Source organism: Loxodonta africana, chromosome 5 (assembly GCF_030014295.1).
Source record: "Loxodonta africana isolate mLoxAfr1 chromosome 5, mLoxAfr1.hap2, whole genome shotgun sequence".
In the NCBI taxonomy this organism is placed as follows: domain Eukaryota; kingdom Metazoa; phylum Chordata; class Mammalia; order Proboscidea; family Elephantidae; genus Loxodonta; species Loxodonta africana.
Window position 1 is genome coordinate 102,384,436 of NC_087346.1, and position 19,860 is coordinate 102,404,295.

Below are 19,860 nucleotides of genomic sequence, written 5' to 3' on the forward strand. Positions count from 1 at the left end.
TGTTCTTTCAGATACATTTTTTAAATCAGTTTGTCAACTTCCACAGAAACAAAACAGAAAGTTTTGTTTTCACTGGACTTGCATTGAATCTTTCAGTTTGGGAATTGACATTTCTACCACGTTGTGTTATCTGGGAACATTAGATACTCCTCCACTTAACGACCAGTTGCTATTGAGTTGACTCTGACTCATAGTAGCTCCATGTCTGTCAGAGTAAAACCGTGCTCAAGAGGGTTTTCAATGGCTGACGTTTTGGAAGTAGATTGTCAGGCCTTTCTTCTGAGGTGCCTCTGGGGTGGAGTCAAACTTTCAATCTTTCAGGTATCGGCCATACATGTTAACTGTTTGCATCGCCCAGGGACTCCTCCATTTATTTAGGCCTTCTTTACTATCTTTCGATAGTTTCAAAATTTTTAGGCCTTCTTTACTATCTTTCGATAGTTTCAAAATTTTTAGGCCTTCTTTACTATCTTTCGATAGTTTTAAAATTTTCTCCATGAATGTCTTACCCTTATTTTGTTAAAATTTTTTACTAAATATTAAATATATTTGATGTTGTTATAAATGGCACCTTTTTTTATTATTGCATTTTAAGTGTTTTCTGGTGTATGGACATGTAATTAATTTTTGTATACTCATTTGCAAGAATTTGCTTTTCTACAGAAGGTAGCTCATAAGAGACCGAAGAGTAATATGAGCAGCAGGTGTAACTGTTTTGAAAATTTCTTTATTGGCATTGCTACACAGTCACATAATCCTCAAAATCCAAGTTTACAACTGGTCATCACATGAGCTTCCTTATCCATATACATACTAGGCAGAGGGGAAAAAACAACTCTGTACAATATTTTAGTAGTTACATGATTCGTAATAGTAGTAGTTAGTTAGTGAAAGCTGTAAGAACTCCCAGTGTTTTACACATAGGGTAACAACTCTCAAACACACAAGGAGCTAGGTTAAAAAAGGAAATGTTCCTGTTCAGTCAGAAAAAAAAAAACGCTAACAGCATTTTATGATGAGATAAATGTTTTCAGTTAGTGTACAACCTATTGGCCAAATATAGCTGCCATACAGGTTTGTACTTAATTATTTATAGTATGGTATTACCCATTTACTTGACATTTAATACATAAAATTTTAAGTCTGGGCTCTCAAAGCAGTAGCTTGATATTTTTGAATAGTGTCTTGTGTACTCAGAGTGCTTTATTAGTTTATCAATTCTTCTTTCATAAGGTTTAGTGGGACTGTGCAATGCTGGAGCAATAATCCAAAATGTCCTGAATGGTAAATTCCATTGTAACACCAGACCCAGGATAACATCGCGCTATCAAGCCTTCAAAGTGCTTGTATTGGCGTATAAATTCATCCTGCATGGAGTGCCACACCACCTTAAAGAAAAAAAAAAGCCATTCAACTATGAATAGAAATAATACACTATCAAGTACACAGAAATAATGTCAAGACATAGTCTAAGAATTTGCCATAGTATAGCAGTTAAGAATATGCATTCTGGAGTCAGAATCCTAGCTCCTTCCACTTTCAGGATTTGTGATCTCGAGTATGTTCATCACTGCTCTGTCTCAAGTTCTTTATGTGTGAACTGGAGTAATAATGACACCCTCATAAGGTTCTTGTAAGGACTAAATGAGTGAATGTATGATAAGTGCTTAGAACAGCATTTGACACAAGTGAGTGCTTACTAAGTTTTAGCTATTATTATATCTGCCCCCACATTTAACCTGTTATTTCACAATTACATATGCAACTAGTGATTAAACGAAATGCAACATTTAATGCTTGTATTTCAGATAAAAGTTAAAAAATTTCTTTATCTAAAATTGATTATGCAAAATGTTGCTGTGGAGGACACCAAGGTGAGTGTCAGACCCAGCATCTGCAATCAAGGAATTTATAACCCAGCAGTGGAGACTAATATACAGACAACTGTCTGGTAGTGCAGTGGTTAGGAACTACGGCTGCTAAACAAAAGGTCAGCAGTTCGAATCCACCAGCCGCTCCTTGGAAACCCTATGGGGTAGTTCTACTCCGTCCTACAGGGTCACTATGAGTCAGAATTGATTTAATGGCAATGGGTTTGGCTTTTTTTTTTGGTATCTAGACAGAAAGAAGCCTGGTGGTGCAAATGGTTAAGTGCTTCACTGCTAACTAAAAGACTGGTAGTTAGAACACACCAGCAGCTCTGAGGGAGAAAAGACCTGGTCATCTCCTCCCATAAAGATTATAGCCTAGGAAACCCTACGAGGCAGTTCTACTCTGTCAATATAGGTCACTATGAGTCAGAATCGACTCCACAACACACAACACCACAATAATAAGAACATCGAGAAAATGTGACAGACTCATTAACGTAATAGTTACTAGATTATATTTCTTGAAGCTTATTCTACATCCACACAGTGCAAAGTGCTTAATGACAGCCTGGTCAGGGTGGGTACTAAGATCATCATCCCTATCAAACAGCTGAGGAAATGTATTCTTTCAGGTTTTTTTCTTGCTACATTTCATAAATCCTAAATTCCTGTCATCTTAGACTTATCATTAGTTCCTAAACAATATTAACACTTTTTGCTTTTCATCTTTTAGCTCATGCTATTTCTTCCACCTAGAACACTATCCTCTCTACTTTAACTGTTAAAATACTACCTGATTTTCTGAGGCTAACACAAAAGCAGTATCCTTCATGAAGCCTTTCATGATATCAGAATTACTCTCACTCATTTCTGGGCCTGTCAGTATAGTTTATAAAGAATGATGGCTCAACTGGAAGTTTAAATCTGGCTCCACCACTAGTTAGCAATGGGATCTTGGTCATACTACTTAACTTCTCTGAGCTTTGGTCTTCTCATCTATAAAACTGCAGTAACAATAACAGCAGTGCCCACTGTATGAGAGAGGTATTATTTCCACTTTTCAAATAAGGAGATTGGGCCTCAAGGAGATGAAGTAACTGTCCCAAAGCCATGCCGGTTTCTCCGTCTAGATTATGAAGCCATCCTAACAGCGACTCCCATGCTCAGAACCACTCTACAATACGTACTGTACTATGTACTGTTTACTCTCCCTAAAATCTGGACGACCAAACACCAAAAATCTCACCACAATGAAAATACAAGAGGAGCAGAAAACAGCCATGTAAACTTATGGAAATATTATTTCTTTCTTCCTTACAATTCATGACTCTACTCTGTAATTTATGGAACTTCTCTCCTACACTCAAGTTAGAAAACCTGTGGCATTTCTAGGAGAATATTTTGGAGAAAATACACGCAAGGGTCTTCAAGGTTTTCCTAAATTTTAATTTTAATGGCTGTATAATACTTCATATAATGAAAAAGAACTAAGCATACCTGAAGTAAGTTCTCCTCTTCACACAAATGTTTATCAACCTTCTTGTAGAGGTTATCTAGACCTTTTTTCACTTCCTTTCCAGGATACTCTTTAATAACTTTACGAAGTTCTTGTTTGTTAAATGCAAGTTGGTAGCTTACTTCCTCTTCTCTTATACCTTGCGCTACACGAGCTTCAACACCTTCAAAGAAATGCTTCAAGGAAATGAAAAGAAATAATGGCTAAAAACTGCTCTTACAACCACTTAAATTAAAAAAAAAAAAAATCTGGTTATAAAATAGCACATATTCACTGTATAAAAACTGGGCAATGTATGTATGAAAATATAAAGAAGAGAATAACAACCACTTATTATCACACCACTCAGAGATAACCACTGTTAACATTTTAGAGTTTCTCTAGTCTTTTGATGTATGAGTACACAGATGAGACTGTAATTTTGTATCCTGCATTTTTCCATTTAATGTATTTTTTCCTAAGTATAAATTTAAATTGCTACAAAATATCCCACCCTGCGAGTATAGTATAGAATATTTAATACTTTTACATTTTTAAGTACAGTAATCATAAACACCTTTTGGACGTTAAGTATTGACCCACATTGTGATTACATTCTAGCAAAATTTCTAGGACTATAATTACTCAGTTGAGGAGTATAAATAACTTCAAGTATTCTGAAGATCCTTCACATATACATATTGCTTCCCAGGAAAGTGTCATGGACTTATAATTCTATCAGTGGTGTATGAGAACGCTACCTTACCCATACCATCATCAGCAAACAACCCTTGCCATTTTGACAAGTGAAAAAAGTTTGTTTTATTTCACAATTCTTTGATTATAAATGAAGTTAACATGTTTTCATAGATTTAGTAGTGATTCAGAATCCTTGCCCATTTATATACATTGGGGTCTTTGTGCTTTTCTTACTGATTTTAAGGATTAAAGAGATCTTTTATATTAAATATACTGATTGTTGTATTGTTACAAATACTCAAGTTGTTTTTTAGGTATATTTTTCTTAATATGGAGAAGTTAAAATTTTTATGTAAATAAAACATCCCTTTACTTTCTATTGCTTTCAAGATTTATATGCTTCTGACCCTTGGGGGGCCCTGGGTCTCACAATGGTTAACCACTGAACTACTAACTGAAAGGTTGGCAGTTCAATCCCACTCAGAGGTGCCTCCAAAGTAAGGCCCGGCAATCTGCTTCTGGGAGGTCACAGTCTTGAAAACCACCTGGAGTAGTTCTACGCTACATGCATGGGGTCGCCATGAGTTAGCATCGACTCGACAGCAACTAACAACAACAATATCCCTTTTAGAGATCACCTATTAACTCATTTTCTTCTAGCTTTTTAATGTTTTTCATCTTTAATATGCAGTCCTTTAATTTTCTACCCTCCTTTTCCCCAAGCAATTTTTCTAAAACCACTTACCGTGTTAACCCAGCCATTTGCTACTCATTTGTGAAGGTTTCTTTATCCTGTATTAAATTCTTACGTATACAGTGGCATCTATTTGAAAATTACTTAAAACAGCTTTATTGATTGATATGCCTATACCTGCATACTATACAATAGAATTTAGCACTGCTAAGCCCAATTCCTGGAGCCCTGGTGGTACAGTGGTCGTGAGCTCAGCTGCTAACCAAAAGGTCGGCAGTTCGAACCCACCAGCTGCTCCCTGGAAACCCTACGGGGCAGTTCTACTCTGTCCTATAGGGTCGCTATGAGTTGGAATTGACTTGATGGCAAGGGGCTTGGGCTTGGCTAAGCCCAATTCCTTCTCATTAATTTTCTGTAGAATTTTCTTACCAATTATTATTTATTTTTCATTAAATTATTATTTTTTCAGTAGGTTAGTTCCTGGTGCTTTTGTTTTTACATAAGCTTCTAACTGGTCATTACTGACATACAGGAGACTGGCTTTTACATATTTATTTTGAATCCTGCCACTTTATTGGAGAACAATAATTTCAACATATATACAGGTAATGATAATCTTGACTCTTCTTTCTGTAGCTCTTATTTATGTTTCATGTCTTATTACACTCATCAGAGCTTCTGTAAGAATGTTAGATAATAAAGGATCTAATAATGTTTTTGATTTATGAGGAAATACTTCTCATGTTATAGTCAAGTACCATATAGGCTTTAGGTTTGAGGCAGGCCATTTATCTTATCAAAGGAATAAGAATTGGTTCTACATTTGACTGGCTGTCTTTTAATTATTTCTTTGAACTGTTGATAACAGATACATATTCTTTATTTGACTCTAATTTCAAGTTAAAAATTTAAGAAAGATGACTAGCCATATTTTGGGCAAAGTTAGAATGGTCCCTTTACGCTTTCGTTATGTTAAGTTCTCTGAAGTCGCCCTTTCTTAATTTTAATTATCAGACTTGCCCCAGGAAATGACTCTCCGGGGGAAAAAAAAGAGGAAATGGCAACAAACAAAGCAATTTTTGGTTTCCTCTTGACAACATTTTTGAAAACTTTACCTGGCCTACAGATAAAGGTTGACCACTCACGATATAAGAAATAGGTAAGAAAAAAAAAAAATTTTTTTTTTCGGGTCTGATATAATTTTAAAAAAGCCTAATTTAGGTTCATATCCCAGTTTTGCTATTTACAAGCTACTATAACTTCAAGCAAGTTTATTTACTTTCTGTTTCTTCATTTATAACATGGGAACACCATCTTTCCTCCCACCATTGTTTATAGGAATTAAAAGAAATAATGTATATAAAGAATCTAGCAGTGTCTGGCACACTAGCAGCTTCAATAGCTGAATCCCTTCTCCCATATCCCCCTGTACCAATATATGAGCAGATTTAAGATAAACGTTTGCAGTGTTATTCATATGTAAACAGATGTATTTTGAACCAGGAAAAACAAACTCATTGAAAATATACTTACGTTCAGTTTTTCAAGTGGCTGTCCTAAAGAGTAAATGACATAAGACTGAAGGTGGTCTGTGTATTTTTGTTTGGCTTCTTTTTTTTCAGCTTCTAGACATGAGATTTTCAAACGAGAAAGAGTTGCAAAAATATGGTGAAAGTTTTCCATCATAACAACATCCCTGGGGGTTTTCTGGCTTTCATTTGCTACTTTCTCCACTAAAATAAAAACAGGAAAAAAATGTAACATCTCTGATATGGCTACATTTAGGTATAAATTATTTATATGATAGATTTTTTTTTTTCCATTTGTAAGTTTAAGAATTAAGCATATTTCTGGACATTAATAAAATATACTGTACTGGAGAATTCTTCACATTCACCTAAGCCTAATAAAGAATAGCCTCATATATATATGGAAATGTATTATGTGATAAAGGTGGCATTTCAAATCAGTGGGGGAAATGATGTATTATTCAAATATATTAGGACAACTAGCTGGCCCTTCTGAATACACTCAACTGAGATTCTTATTTTATGTCTTTTAGCAAACCAAATTCTAAATTGCTTAAGAATTTAAAATGTAATGAACAACAACAACAACAACAACCCTCAGTTGCCACGGAGTCCATTCTGGCTCATGGCAACACCACGTGTGTCAGAACAGAACTGTGCTCCACAGGGTTTCAATGGCTGATTTTCTGGGAAGTTGACTGTCAGGCCTTTCTTCTAAGACACCTCTGGGTGGACTCAAACCTCCAATTTTTCCATTAGCAGCCAAGCACGTTAACTCTTTGTACCACCCAGGGACGCCAAACAAATAAATAAGCGAATAAAATCGTAACTACTAAAGAAATTACAGATAATTTAAAAAGTTATTTTGTGATAGTGTGGCCTTTCTAAGCATGGCCTAAAACTTAGAAAAAGCCATAAAAGGAAAGGTGGGTAAATCTGACATAAATTTTGAAAACTCTTATACAGAAAGACACCATAAACAAAATTAAAGGCAAACTGGAAACATATCTTTGTGGAACACTAGTGATAAAGGGTCAACAACCTTTTTATATAAAAAAAACTCAGAGATAAAGATCAACACATCAGTAGGGGAGAAATGGGCAAAGGATATGAATGGAAATTAGCAAAAGAGGAAATACAACTGGTCAATAAAATGTTCACTCTAGTAACCAAGGAAATGTAAATGTTTCAAAATGATGATATACTATATAGCCTATTAGGATGTCAAAGAATAAAAACATTGATAATACCCAGGAATATCTAGCATTGGTGTGTGTGGGATGGAAACCTTTACTGACTGCTCTTGGCACTAAACCGGTATAACCTTTCTGAATGGCAATCTGGCAAAAGCCTTGAGAAACACACAAATCCTTTGACCCAGTAATTCCATTTTTAGTAATTTTCCCTAAGGAAATTATCAGACAAGTAGGCAAAGACATATACAGGAAACTAGAAACAAATTAAATGTGTATTGATAGCAGATTTGGTAAATAAATAATGATACATTAAAAAAATGATACATGGAATACTATAAATCATTAAAAATGACTACGATTATCTGCATTTATTGACAAGGGAAGACACCAGGATTATACAGCCCAGCATGTTCCAAAACCATATATAAGGTATGATAAAATTTTTATATTAAAGAACACAAACACACACACATGCTGTATATTTTTCTATCAATATATTAATCACAATGGGAGAGGGAGAGGGGCATATATTGAGAAGTATGGAAGGATAAAAATGTTATCTCTGTACAATGAGATTATAGGTGATCTTAATTTTTTTCTTGATTTTTTTAAAACCTATTTTCTGATTTTGTGAGCATATGGAGCCCTGGTGGTGCAGTAGTTAAGGCTTGGCTGCTTAACCAAAAGGTCGGCAGTTCAAATCCTCTGTCCTACAGGGTCGCTATGAGTCATAATCAACTGGACAGCAATGGGTTTGGTTATTTTTTTTTTTTAGTGAGCATATATTACTGTACAATCAGATAAAGTAAAGCTACTTTGAATAAAAAAAGTCAAGCACATAATCAATTATGACATTTATCTATCTTTTCCCTAGACTTGCTTCGACTGAAAGTATGTTACAGTGAGACAATTCCACTCACTGTCAATTGTTTAGCTTTTAAAATTTCTGAATATGTGCAATCAGGTTGCTTATTTCAAATTAAAGGACATGCCCAAACTGTTTCTGTAACTAAATAGTGGGATATGACATAGGAAGAGAGTGAATGACAAAAAAAAAAAAAAAAAAGTATTTTAAAATCTAAATAAAGTCTAAAAAAGACTAAAGAAGCCATCTAATTTACGCCCTCATGTAACAGATATGAAAACTGAGGGCTGAAAAGGTGAGCTGATTTGCTTAGAGTTACACAGACACCACTGCACATTGTGCCCAGAAGTCTCTTGTTAAACGCAAATGTAATCTGGGAGGTCCATTTTTTTGTATTAATAATATGACTTTCAATTTTACATAGTGCTAAGACTTAAAAGTGGTTCTTTATGATTATGAAAAGGTTGCATTTACTACTTATTTTCCAAGTTTAATTTAATTTCAGAAAACCTAAAAAACAAAGACTGTAGAATATAGAATTAACAAACATCTCTATCCCCAGTTTCCAAGTGACCAGAAATAATGAAAACAATCAACCCAAAAAATTCCTTAGTATACAACAAAAGCATACCATTGACAAACACTCCTCTGATAAGTTTGGTGTACGCTTTATCTAGATCTCCACGGCGCTCAGCATTTTTAAAGATTGATTCTGCAAGTCCAGCAAATTCCTCAAATTCAGCAACGAATGGAAGAATTCCTACTTTACTCTTCTTTGAGATCTTTACTTCTTCCATCTGCCTTATTTGGTTACTCTAAAGTTAGGCAAAAAGCAAGGGAGAGAGACAGCTAAGCAACTTAGAAGCTACATGTTATAATAACTGCATATATCATAGGGGCAGGACATAATTCAGAACCTAGAACATTTTGGACGCTTACTAATTGAAGACGAATCACAACAGGGCTAATTAAGAAAAACTACTTTTATAGACTTAAAAATACATAAAAATGTTTCATCTAAGAATCAAAAAATCAAAGAAAAAGCCCAAACTCTGTAAAACAAAATGCAATCAAGGCTTATAAGCCTCAAATCTCTGTTCAAAGTAAAAACAACTAATAAACCTTTCTATCACTCATCAAAGAAAAGTCCAAGGCGACTACCCATTTCAGGTCAGAGCAAACCAGAGAACACACAGGATCTCTCCAGGTTATTTCTAGTTAGTGACTATGTGGCCAAGTTTGAGAACCATAGACATTTTCTATTTTCATCAGTCTAAAATTTGTTTGGATAGACAAATTGTTTTTTTGTTTGTTTCGGAGGGGGAAGGGAGGGTCAGTATTTCTATTATGAATTTGCATTTATATATGGTTTTCTGTATGTTTATTAGTCAAGAATTAGTTCACATCAAAGTGCTTGTACATAATGGTGGCAAAGTACAAAAGGGATGCTTATATAGACAGAATCTAGACATCTAAGTTCAAAAAGATCCACTCAGTTATGAATCAATTGTGGTTTTGTGTACTAAGGGGGTCTAGAGTTCTGTGTGGCATTTAAACGCACAGGATACAGATTATAATCTGAATATAATTCAACATTAATAGGAAATGTTCTAAATGACAGTTGCCTTCTCTGGCTCTGTCATTGGTGGGGTAGAAAGAATGTATTCATTTAAGAAAAGAGTCATCAGTGAAATCATTCTGTGACAGAGACATCCAAAATTCTCTTAATTGACCAAAAAATCCAGTGCCGTCGAGTCAATTCCTACTCATAGCGACCCTACAGGACAGAGTAGAACTGCCCCATAGAGTTTTCAAGGAGCGCCTGGTGGATTCAAACTGCTGACTCTTTAATTAGCAGCTGTAGCTCTTAACCACTACGCCACCAGGGTTTCCAGCTAGTAGCCCACTTGTAGTACTATCACCAGAAGGACACAGGAGTATAGTTAAGACTATTTAAGACACAACCTAGATGCTACCATGCTCTGTCCATGTGCTTTAACCAAATCATACCATTTACAAAAGCTTAAGGGGGCAAATCTATGTCACTACAGTATGAGGGATCTTGAAAAGCAAACTCCACACAGGTAAGGAATGTACTAGACCGGAGGGTCGAGCTTGGTAGCATTTAACGTGTATGTTAATTTTGAACCTGAGCTCTAGTTCAGGTATGATTAGCTTTCTTCACTCGGTTCTTTACCGAATAGATAATGCTGAGCTTAGACACCAGATGAAACTGCTAAATTCAAATGCTATCTGTTCCATTTTCTGTAACAATGTGACATTCATGCTTTTTGCTCACTACACAGACCCATACTTTTTTTTTTTATTGTGCTTTAGGTGAAAGTTTATAGAGCAAATTAGTTTCTCATTAAGCAGTTAATACACAAATTGTTTTTTGACACTGGTTGCCAACCCCAGATGTGTCAACAGTCTCCTCTTCTCTACCCCAGTTCCCTGTTTCCATTTGCCCAGTTTTCCTGTTCCTTCCTGCCTTCTCGTCTTTGCTTTTGGGCTGGTTGTGCCCATTAGTCTCATATATGTGATTGAACTATGAAGCACGTTCCTCACGTGTTATTGTTGGCCCTACAGACCTGAACGGTGAACCTCAGGAGTAACTTCAGTACTGAGTTAAAAGGGTGTCTGGGAGCCATACTTTTGGGGTTTCTCCAGTCTCTGTCAGCTAACCCATTAACTTTTGAACTTTCTCATGCCCCAGGCCCCGCTCTTGTCCTAAACACTAAAACATTTAACACTTACTGAGCACATACGATCTAGTAGACACTGTGAGAAGACCTGAGTTAAAGTAAGAGACAGAGAGGGATGATTGGTGGCAGAAGGAATCATCCTTCTCTTTAGTGGCTACAGGTTAAGTCCTTTAGAAATATATGCAATTTAGGAGAAAATGTGAATTTATTCCTTTTCCTAGATTAACATTCTTTAATGAACTATATTAATTACTACTATTATTACCACCACCACCATTACTAGCTATCAGTTATTAAGCCATTATTCTGTGCCAGGCAATGTGCTAAGCGCTTCATTTGAGCCCATGTCTACATCTACCTGACACCATATCCTTTGCTTTTAACAATGGTGTCCTACTGGGCGGAGAGGTATTATACAAAGTTTTATTTTACTGGTAAAATCAATTAGGCCTTTATATTCTAGAAATGTGTAGTTCCATCTATGTCACATTGGACTCATTATCTTAGCCTTTGGTAGCTCTTCCTTTCCTTTTGGCTATTTGCCTGCAGTTACATCTTCTAGGTGACTACCACCTCTGAAGAAGTGAGGGGAAAACAGGAAAAAACTTGAAATGATCAAATTTTCACAGTATTTCAAATACCACGTAAAATACTTCCGTAGGGAAGGAGGACTAACAAACCTATTAAGGTGACATTAAGTTTCTACAATGGACACAGATTGCTTTTACACATTCAAAAACCCAATAAATACTATTTTTCAAAAAGTATAAAGAATTACATGGATTTTAATTGCTCTTAATTTTTTACCTCCCATTACCCTATGGATACGTAAGAGCTGAATACAACGTAGAGGTTATCTAGAGATTTTAGTGATTTCATTATGTTTTCACTTCTAAGAGCAGAAACATTCAAAAGATACATATTCTCTTTTACATACTAAGTAACAGATAAAATGAAACATTTTCTTAGGACCTGGCCCAGCTCAACTTATGCCTACAGACCTTACCAAAAGCTAACAGACAATAACGAATTGTTAGTGACTTCTTTTTCTATTAGATCAGGGAAAATGATTGTTGGAAGCTCTTTTAAGAACAATTGAGTCTTAAAATAAAGCAATACAATTATCAAAGTTATTAGTTAAATAATTAACTGAAATTGCCAAAATAATTAAAATAATCCAATTATTAATTTTTTTATTGGAATATATTAAAAGAATAACTACAATAAATCCAAGTGATAGTTTCAGTTGTTTCATTAAATCACTGGTCACTGATCAGTAAACCAAAGTGTGGGTAAACGACCCAGTGGATCTCTAAGCAGCTCCTCTGCCAAGCCACCTATCCCAGAATCTGCCGATTCACAGTGTAGAAGGGAAACTAGCTCTGCTCAGTGATCTTGCAGCCAACACCCTGCTTCACTGTTTTAAGGGGACATGAAGAGCAGGTCTCCCAAAAGATAGCTGGAGATCTCTTTATTTAATACATTTACCTATTTTTTTTTTTTAAATATTAATTCGAATTCTAAGTTATTTTTAAAAACTTACAATGCATTTGTCAAAGTTCCTTTTGACAGTCACCAAAACATTTCCCAATGTAGTACTTAGAAAGGAAGCAGGGTCCACGTTTTGTGCAGTCCATACATGATGACTCATTTTGACCAGCATATAAAGGGAGTTAAAGCTATCAATTTTGTCTCCTAATGCAATTAGGTTGTTTAGTTCTGGCTCAATGCAACGAAATATTTTAATCATCATTTGGCGGATCATATCTTTCCTGTTCAGAAATCATATAAAATATAGAAGGTTATTATAAGCTTCAGGTGAATTCATCTTTAATTTTAATCCACTTGGTACACACAAAATGAGTAACATTTTAGATTTCAAACTAAAAAATTCCAAATATGATGAACTAATCACTCAACAACAGTTCTCAATATAAGCATTTTTTTTTGAAATTCAGTTTTGCCATTCAAAATAACTTTATAGCATTTGTAAAGCTGGGTCCTGAGATGTGCATTCTGATTTCTGAGAAACACACTGCAATTCAAAGGCTACTGTCTACCAGCAAACATCACAACTGATTGCATTTTTTGTGATTCCTGAAGCAAAGAAAAGCCAAAGACCATTTTATCTCCTTATCTAAACACTGTAAGTAAAATGTTTAATAAGACCATGGATGTGTGCCTTGGTGCTCTGAGTGCTGTCAGGTTAGAAAGTCATCCAGACCCCTAAATGAGCAGCACCCCTCCATGTCCAACTTAAATTATTTCCCCCATAGTAAACAGTAGATAATAACCAACACATACTCAGAGGAAACAGGCAGTGGTGTGCCAGAATTATATTGCCGTGAAAATGGTCCTCCGTCCAGGTCTTCTGCTTCAGTCTGTAAAAATTATTCAGGTAATAAAAGACCAACAGTTTGACTAGTTTATAAAGCAAAAGCCTGCTCAGTCTTAAAATTCCTAGGAGAGAATACATTATGAAAAATAATGATTTTTAAAGGTAGTATTACTGATGAAGCTATATAATTATGTTCTTTAAGAATGTTCATGAAATGTTTTGTTCTTAAATGCTAGCCAAGAATTACTGTGGAGTGAGAAGTTGTGTATGTGTGCAGGTGAGAGGAAGGAGACAGGAGGGAGGGAGACACATAAAGGTGCAGGAGGCTCAGGTGGGGCAGGAAGGGGTGGGCAGCTCAGCAAAATATAGAAAATATCTAGTATCAACTTTCGGGAGAGAATAAAAAATGAAGGAAATCTCATCAATCATTCTAACAGAACTTCAGGATTAAAAAAAAAAATGCTCTAAAAAATTCTTAGAGGCCAATAAGTAAACAAAGTCTACAACCGTAACAACAAACTCCAATTATTTGCAATTTCAATTAATTTCTCGTTTGCTTTATGACTTAAATGTTTGTTCCCTGAGGCATAATTTTTTGAGATGATCTTAATTTAAAAATCACTCTATTTGTATTATGCTTTTAAGTTTTTCAGAATATTCTGGCAAATCTCTTAATTTACTCTCTTATGCTAGCTGGGAGGCATAAGGAACAGGTATTATTCCATCCATTTTTCAGATGAGAAAACCTGGGAATTAAATAATTGGCCTAAAAGTCCCATAACTAGATAGTGAAAAAGCCAGAACAAAGGTTCACACCTTCTGAGTTTCACTAGATTCCGGTTTTTTGCTAGACCATGGGGTATGCACTTAAACATCATTTTTTTTTAATTATAATGTTTCTTGGTAACTACTAAAGTGTGAAAATTGTTATTTAAATAGCGATTTTCTGGACAAATCATGCACAAGAGGAAGTTAAGCTCTGGTTTAAAAGATGTATGCAATGAACCGTGAATATTATGAAATAAGAGGTATAAACGTGTTTAGTTGGTCAGCTACTTACATGAGTAATCATATGAGAGAAAAAACTTTACTAGTTTTTTAATGTATTATTTCTTAACTCCCTTCCCCCCACTAAAAAAAAAGTTTAGGCTTAAAACATTCTAGAATATTAAATTAGAACTCCAAACTCCAACTATCATTGCTTTCATTCTCTTGTGGTATGACAAAAACCCTTTTAAAAATCCTTATATTGTAAACTCCTTCTTTTTCTGTTCGGATATTGAAATTGTGACCATATATATTAATCATAATACTAAAAAACCCACTAAACCCACTGCCGTCGAGTCAATTCTGACTCATAGCGACCCTATAGGACAGAGTAGAACTGCCCCATAGAGTTTCCAAGGACCGCCTGGCGGATTTGAACTGCCAGCACTTAACCACTACGCCACCAGGGTTTCCAATTATAATACTGGCAAAAATAAATGTGAAACATACCATAGTTCCAGGCATACTCTGATGTTGCTGCAGTTTGAAAAATTTACTTATGAAGTCCTGTTCTGCCAGACACAGCGGCTCCAGTTCACTCAGTACCTGTTCAAATATCTAAAGAAAACCAAAATGATCCTATAATGAAAGAACTGCGCTAAATGCTTAAAATGACATTCTACATTTTATTCACTTTTCAATCTCAATAGAATTACAAACTCTTCTAACACTGGCTAATTGGCAAGGAAATGAGGTATTAATGAGGTAGAACAAGGCCATGAACATACCTAAAATAAAACTCACTGTTATTCACTTTAAATCTGGAAAGAGGACTACAAAGATAAGCTTTTTAAACTTATTTTAGGCAATGCAAAGAAGAATTAGCTTCACAAAATCTGTTATTTCCTCTTTGTAAATGCTCAAAGAACTTACATTTTAGATGCAGGCACTTTATGAATGGCAACAAATAAACTTTAGTAAATATTTTGTTACTTAATTGGTAATTCACATTTTAGTTGCCATTTTACTAGTATTCTTTTTCAGATTCAGAACTAGAAAGTTAATGTTTAAGAAAGCCAACAGAGCCCACATCTTTGAACACATTTTAAGTAGTAACAAACTGCTATTAGAAAACTAGTATTAATGTTTAAGTATTTATTTGTTCTTTTACTTTACCTTATCAAATTTGGTTCTGTCGGCAACATCAAGGTCAGAGGCGGACATGTTTCCCATGTCCAACAAGGAAGAGGATTGAGATCTGCGATTCCCTGAACTCTGAACACTGAGTTTATTTAGACTAGAAGTAGATCCAGTTAATTTCCCAGAACTTCCATGAAGACCTAAGATGTAAGAAAACTTTGAAAGTTGTGACCTCCATGAATAAAAGAGTCATAGCACAGATTAGGAGCTATCTTCCATTGTTTTGGTCTTCCAGGGCTTTATGTAATGTTATTTACCAGGTGGGACATGTTAAAGAGTGTCCTTATCTTTCATTAACATTTGTGTCCTATTCCTGAGCATACTGTGAACAGAACTGAAAATTGCAAAGATACATAGAATAGGACTGAAAGGGACCTTAAAGATCAGACAGTCCTTGCAGCCCACTCAGTTATAAAGATAAAGTTGCCTGGTGATACCTTGAGACTAAAGTAGACCCGGGTTTCTTTTTCATTCAAAAGACATGAATATGGATGAAGGTCAGTGACCCATTAGTACACAAACTAACACGACTTTGTTATATTTCCGAAGAAAAACTTCCATATCCCAATATTACTTGTCTCCACATTAAATCAATATACTAGGTTGAGCCATATGAAACTGACAATAACTGATCATTCTTGTCCTATCAAAAAGTCAATTACATACGGTTCAAATTAATACATTCCTGAAGCCAGAGATTCTGTCTTTATAAGTGAACTACTTACCTAACAGTTCTTTACAAACTAAAAAAAAGAGAAAAAATACCCTGGAAACCTCTTTAAGGTACAACTAAAATGTAAATACATACATCACCAACCATATCAGTCTGGGACATCTGTATTTGGGTATACTCTATCATAAAAAAAAAATCTATCATAGCCATGAGGAAAAATGGAAAAAAGATGGCTAGCATATCCTACATACATCAAGGGATTAAAGGATTCAATTTTTATAAGAAGATGTGATGCTTTTATTCAGAATTAAATACAAATAATCAATAAAATATTTTTTAATCTTCTTGAATGTTTCTCAGTTAACCTGTATTATTTGTTGATGGTCAGAAAGGACATATATTATGATGACATAACAGAAGAATAAAAGGCAAACTTTGGCTTCAGTGTGTAAAATCTGACCACATCTATACAAAATTTTAAAGAGTTTTTAAACACAGCCTGAAAATAGAAGTATAACCGTTAAGCCTTTTCATACATTTCTGACACGACATTCTCCCACCCGACATATAATTTAACTATTTTAACTCTAGGACATATTTCTTGGATACAGCCATGCCACTACCATCATGTTGGTTTTCTTTCACCAATACCTGGAAACTCAAAGCAATCAATATTTTTGGTGTCAACTTTTTTTTAAGACAAAGAACTAATTTCTACACATTTAACAAACAAACATGGATTGAGAATACCTACTAATACACTAAGCATACTCACTCTCTGTTTCCTGTTTGACAGCACTTTCTTTTCGAGGCAGTGTAGCTGTGATGGATTAGGTTGCAAGCATCAAAGACAAAGACAAGTTAATAAACTGCATTTTGCACAAACCATGCACAAGAGGAAGTTAAGCTCTAGTTTAAAAGACACATGCAAAGAACTATGAGCATTGAGTAATGAGTGGTGTGAACACGTTTAGATGGCCAGCAACTGTTCAAGAAATCATGAGAAAAAAGTTTACTAGTCTTTTAATGTATTGTTTTTACTTAAATATTCAGCTAAAATGTCTATACTTGTAACCATGACCCCTCACACATTTAAATTTTTTTTTTTTAATGTTTATGAAAGTAGTACACTTATTTGGAAGTTTTGGTTTTTTGAGAAAATACAGTTCAAGTAAATAAATTTAATACAGTAGAAATTCATTAGAATGAAGTCGTACATTTAGACAGTAAATGCATCAATGGTCTCATATTCCCTGAATGCTCCAGAAATGAATCTCCACTGTACTAAATGATTTCATACTATATCAGATAAACAATTATGTGAACAGGGCTTTAAAGCCATTTAAAAATTAAATATCAAGCTGAATTACTTAGAAATTAGCTTTGTAAACACCCAGGATGAAAGGCATCTATCATTACACCAATCATCAGAAGATGGGCGAATAGCAGGGTAAAACTAAGGGAATGGGTATAATAAAGGTAAAATAATTTGAGTTCTTTTAGGGTCATCTGGCATTTCTCTTATTCTAAAACTTCTCTCAATATATTTATCAGATCAATTTTAGAGATCACCTTGTGAAACATTCTAGACTTAATTATGAATTAATGTGAAAGGTAAGAAGAAAATCACAGAATGAAGCAGAGTATTAAAGAACACTGTAACTATAACCTAAAAATATTTTTTAAAACTGAGAACAATGTGTCAACTAACACTATTCCTACAATACAAAAGCACATTTAAAGGCAAAAGTCAAAGCATAAGCTACTAACTTGTCACACCAGAGACATGTATATCCTCCCATCCTTGGCCACCTGAAGCTCAAGGGAACATGAAACAATAAAGCTCAACATTAGTTGTAGTGACAGAGATCATGCTGGTGCTACCAGCTAGCCATCTGAACAGTACCTTCAGTTGGCCTTAAGGTGTCACTGTGGTATGTTCTCCAGTTCCAGAGCAAAGTGTAATACTTCACATAGTTTATTTAATAGCCAATAAAGTATATGATACTAGTTAAAAAAAACAAAAAACACTCAATGCTGTTGAGTCAATTTCAACTCATAGCGACCCTGTAGGACAGAGTACAACCACCCCCATAGGGTTTCCAAGGTTGTAATCTTCACAGAAGCAGGCTGCCACATCTTTCGCCCATGGAGTGGCTGGTGGGTTCAAACCCCCAATCTTTCAGTTAGCAGCTGAGCGCTTAACCACTGCACCACCTGGGCTCCCTATCGTACTAGTGTTGTTGAAGTTGTTAGGTGCCATGGAGTCGATTCTGACTCAGCGATCCTATGCACAACAGAATTAATCTCTGCCTAGTCCTGCACCATCCTCACAATCGTTGCTATCTTTGAGCCCTCTGTTGCAGCCACTGTGTCAATCCAGCTCATTAAGGGTCTTCCTCTTTTTTGCTGATCCTCTACTTTGCCAAGCATGATATGTCCTTCTCTAGGGAATGGTACCTCCTGACACATGTCCAAAGCACATGAGACGAAGTCTTGCCATCCTTGCTTCTAAGAAGCACTCTGGCTGTACTTCTTCCAAGATAGATTTGTTTGCACTTCTGGTAGTTCATGATACATTCAATATTCTTCATGAACACCATAATTCAAATGCATCAATTCAACCTCGACATAAAGAAAACAAAAATCCTCACAACTGGACCAATAAGCAACATCATGATAAATGGGGAAAATATTGAAGCCATCAAAGATTTCATTTACTTGGATCCACAATCAACGCCCATGGAAGCCGCAGTTAAGAAATCAGAGGACATAATGCATTGGGCAAATCTGCTGCAAAAGATCTCTTTGAAGTGTTAAAAAACAAAGATGTCACTCTGAGGACTAAGGTGTGCCTGACCCAAGCTATGATATTTTTAATCGCCTCATATGCATGTGATGGTACTGGTAGCACCCATTAATTATAATTTGGGGCTCATACAAACAGGTCATATAATTTACCAGCAATGAGTAACAAAACAATACTCAACATAAAGTTTTAAATATCTTTAAATAATCCCCACTAGAATATAAGCTTCGTGAGAATAGGGTCTTTGGTCACTGTGCTTATTGCAGAGTAGGTAACTAAATGAATCTTCCAGCTAGCCCTGGGTTCAGTTACATATTCAAGACTTCCTTTGGAATCAGTGAGATTTCTTAATTTAGTAGAGAAACAAAGAATGAAAAAATTATTTTGACCCACCATTTTTAAGATTTTGAAATACTAAATAGGAGAGGGGGTAATCATATAAGTGTATTTTAAAATCAACAAATGGACTAAAATCATATATATGTTCTATTTAGCTGTAGGAAAAAAAAAAACATGATTTTAAAAATAATTATTAAATTTCTTTTACCTGCCATTTCATTAAGTACATTTGTAGAATACAAAGAAAGAAAAAAATAAATAAATAAATAAAGTATCAATACTGATAGAAAAACCCTACAATTCAGGATATCAAAGTAGATATATTAATCAAAAAATAATGACCTACATAAAGAACTTGTCACAAAGAAAATATTATTACCAGGCAGCTTTAATTTACTTTGATTATTTGATCTAAATAGATGTTATAGGAACCCTGGTGACACAGTGGCTAAGTACTCAC

General features: G+C 35.0%; 1 protein-coding gene across 5 annotated transcripts in view; it reads right to left on the reverse strand.

Annotated features, from left to right (window-relative positions):
* Positions 1–707: 707 nt before the first annotated feature.
* Positions 708–19,860, reverse strand: part of EXOC1 (exocyst complex component 1) — a 64,102-nt gene continuing 44,949 nt past the window's right edge. For 3 of the 5 annotated variants that reach the window (XM_023555072.2, XM_023555070.2, XM_023555073.2), the window contains 9 exons: positions 17,028–17,072; positions 15,556–15,719; positions 14,890–14,997; positions 13,359–13,435; positions 12,598–12,826; positions 8,981–9,164; positions 6,293–6,492; positions 3,369–3,563; positions 708–1,388 (listed from right to left, as the gene is read on the reverse strand). In XM_023555072.2, coding sequence (XP_023410840.2) covers positions 1,236–1,388; positions 3,369–3,563; positions 6,293–6,492; positions 8,981–9,164; positions 12,598–12,826; positions 13,359–13,435; positions 14,890–14,997; positions 15,556–15,719; positions 17,028–17,072 — 1,355 coding nt within the window. In that variant the 3' untranslated portion in view covers positions 708–1,235. The remainder of the gene's footprint in view (positions 1,389–3,368; positions 3,564–6,292; positions 6,493–8,980; positions 9,165–12,597; positions 12,827–13,358; positions 13,436–14,889; positions 14,998–15,555; positions 15,720–17,027; positions 17,073–19,860) is intronic. The other 2 variants (XM_003415887.4, XM_023555071.2) reach the window with 1 other exon arrangement.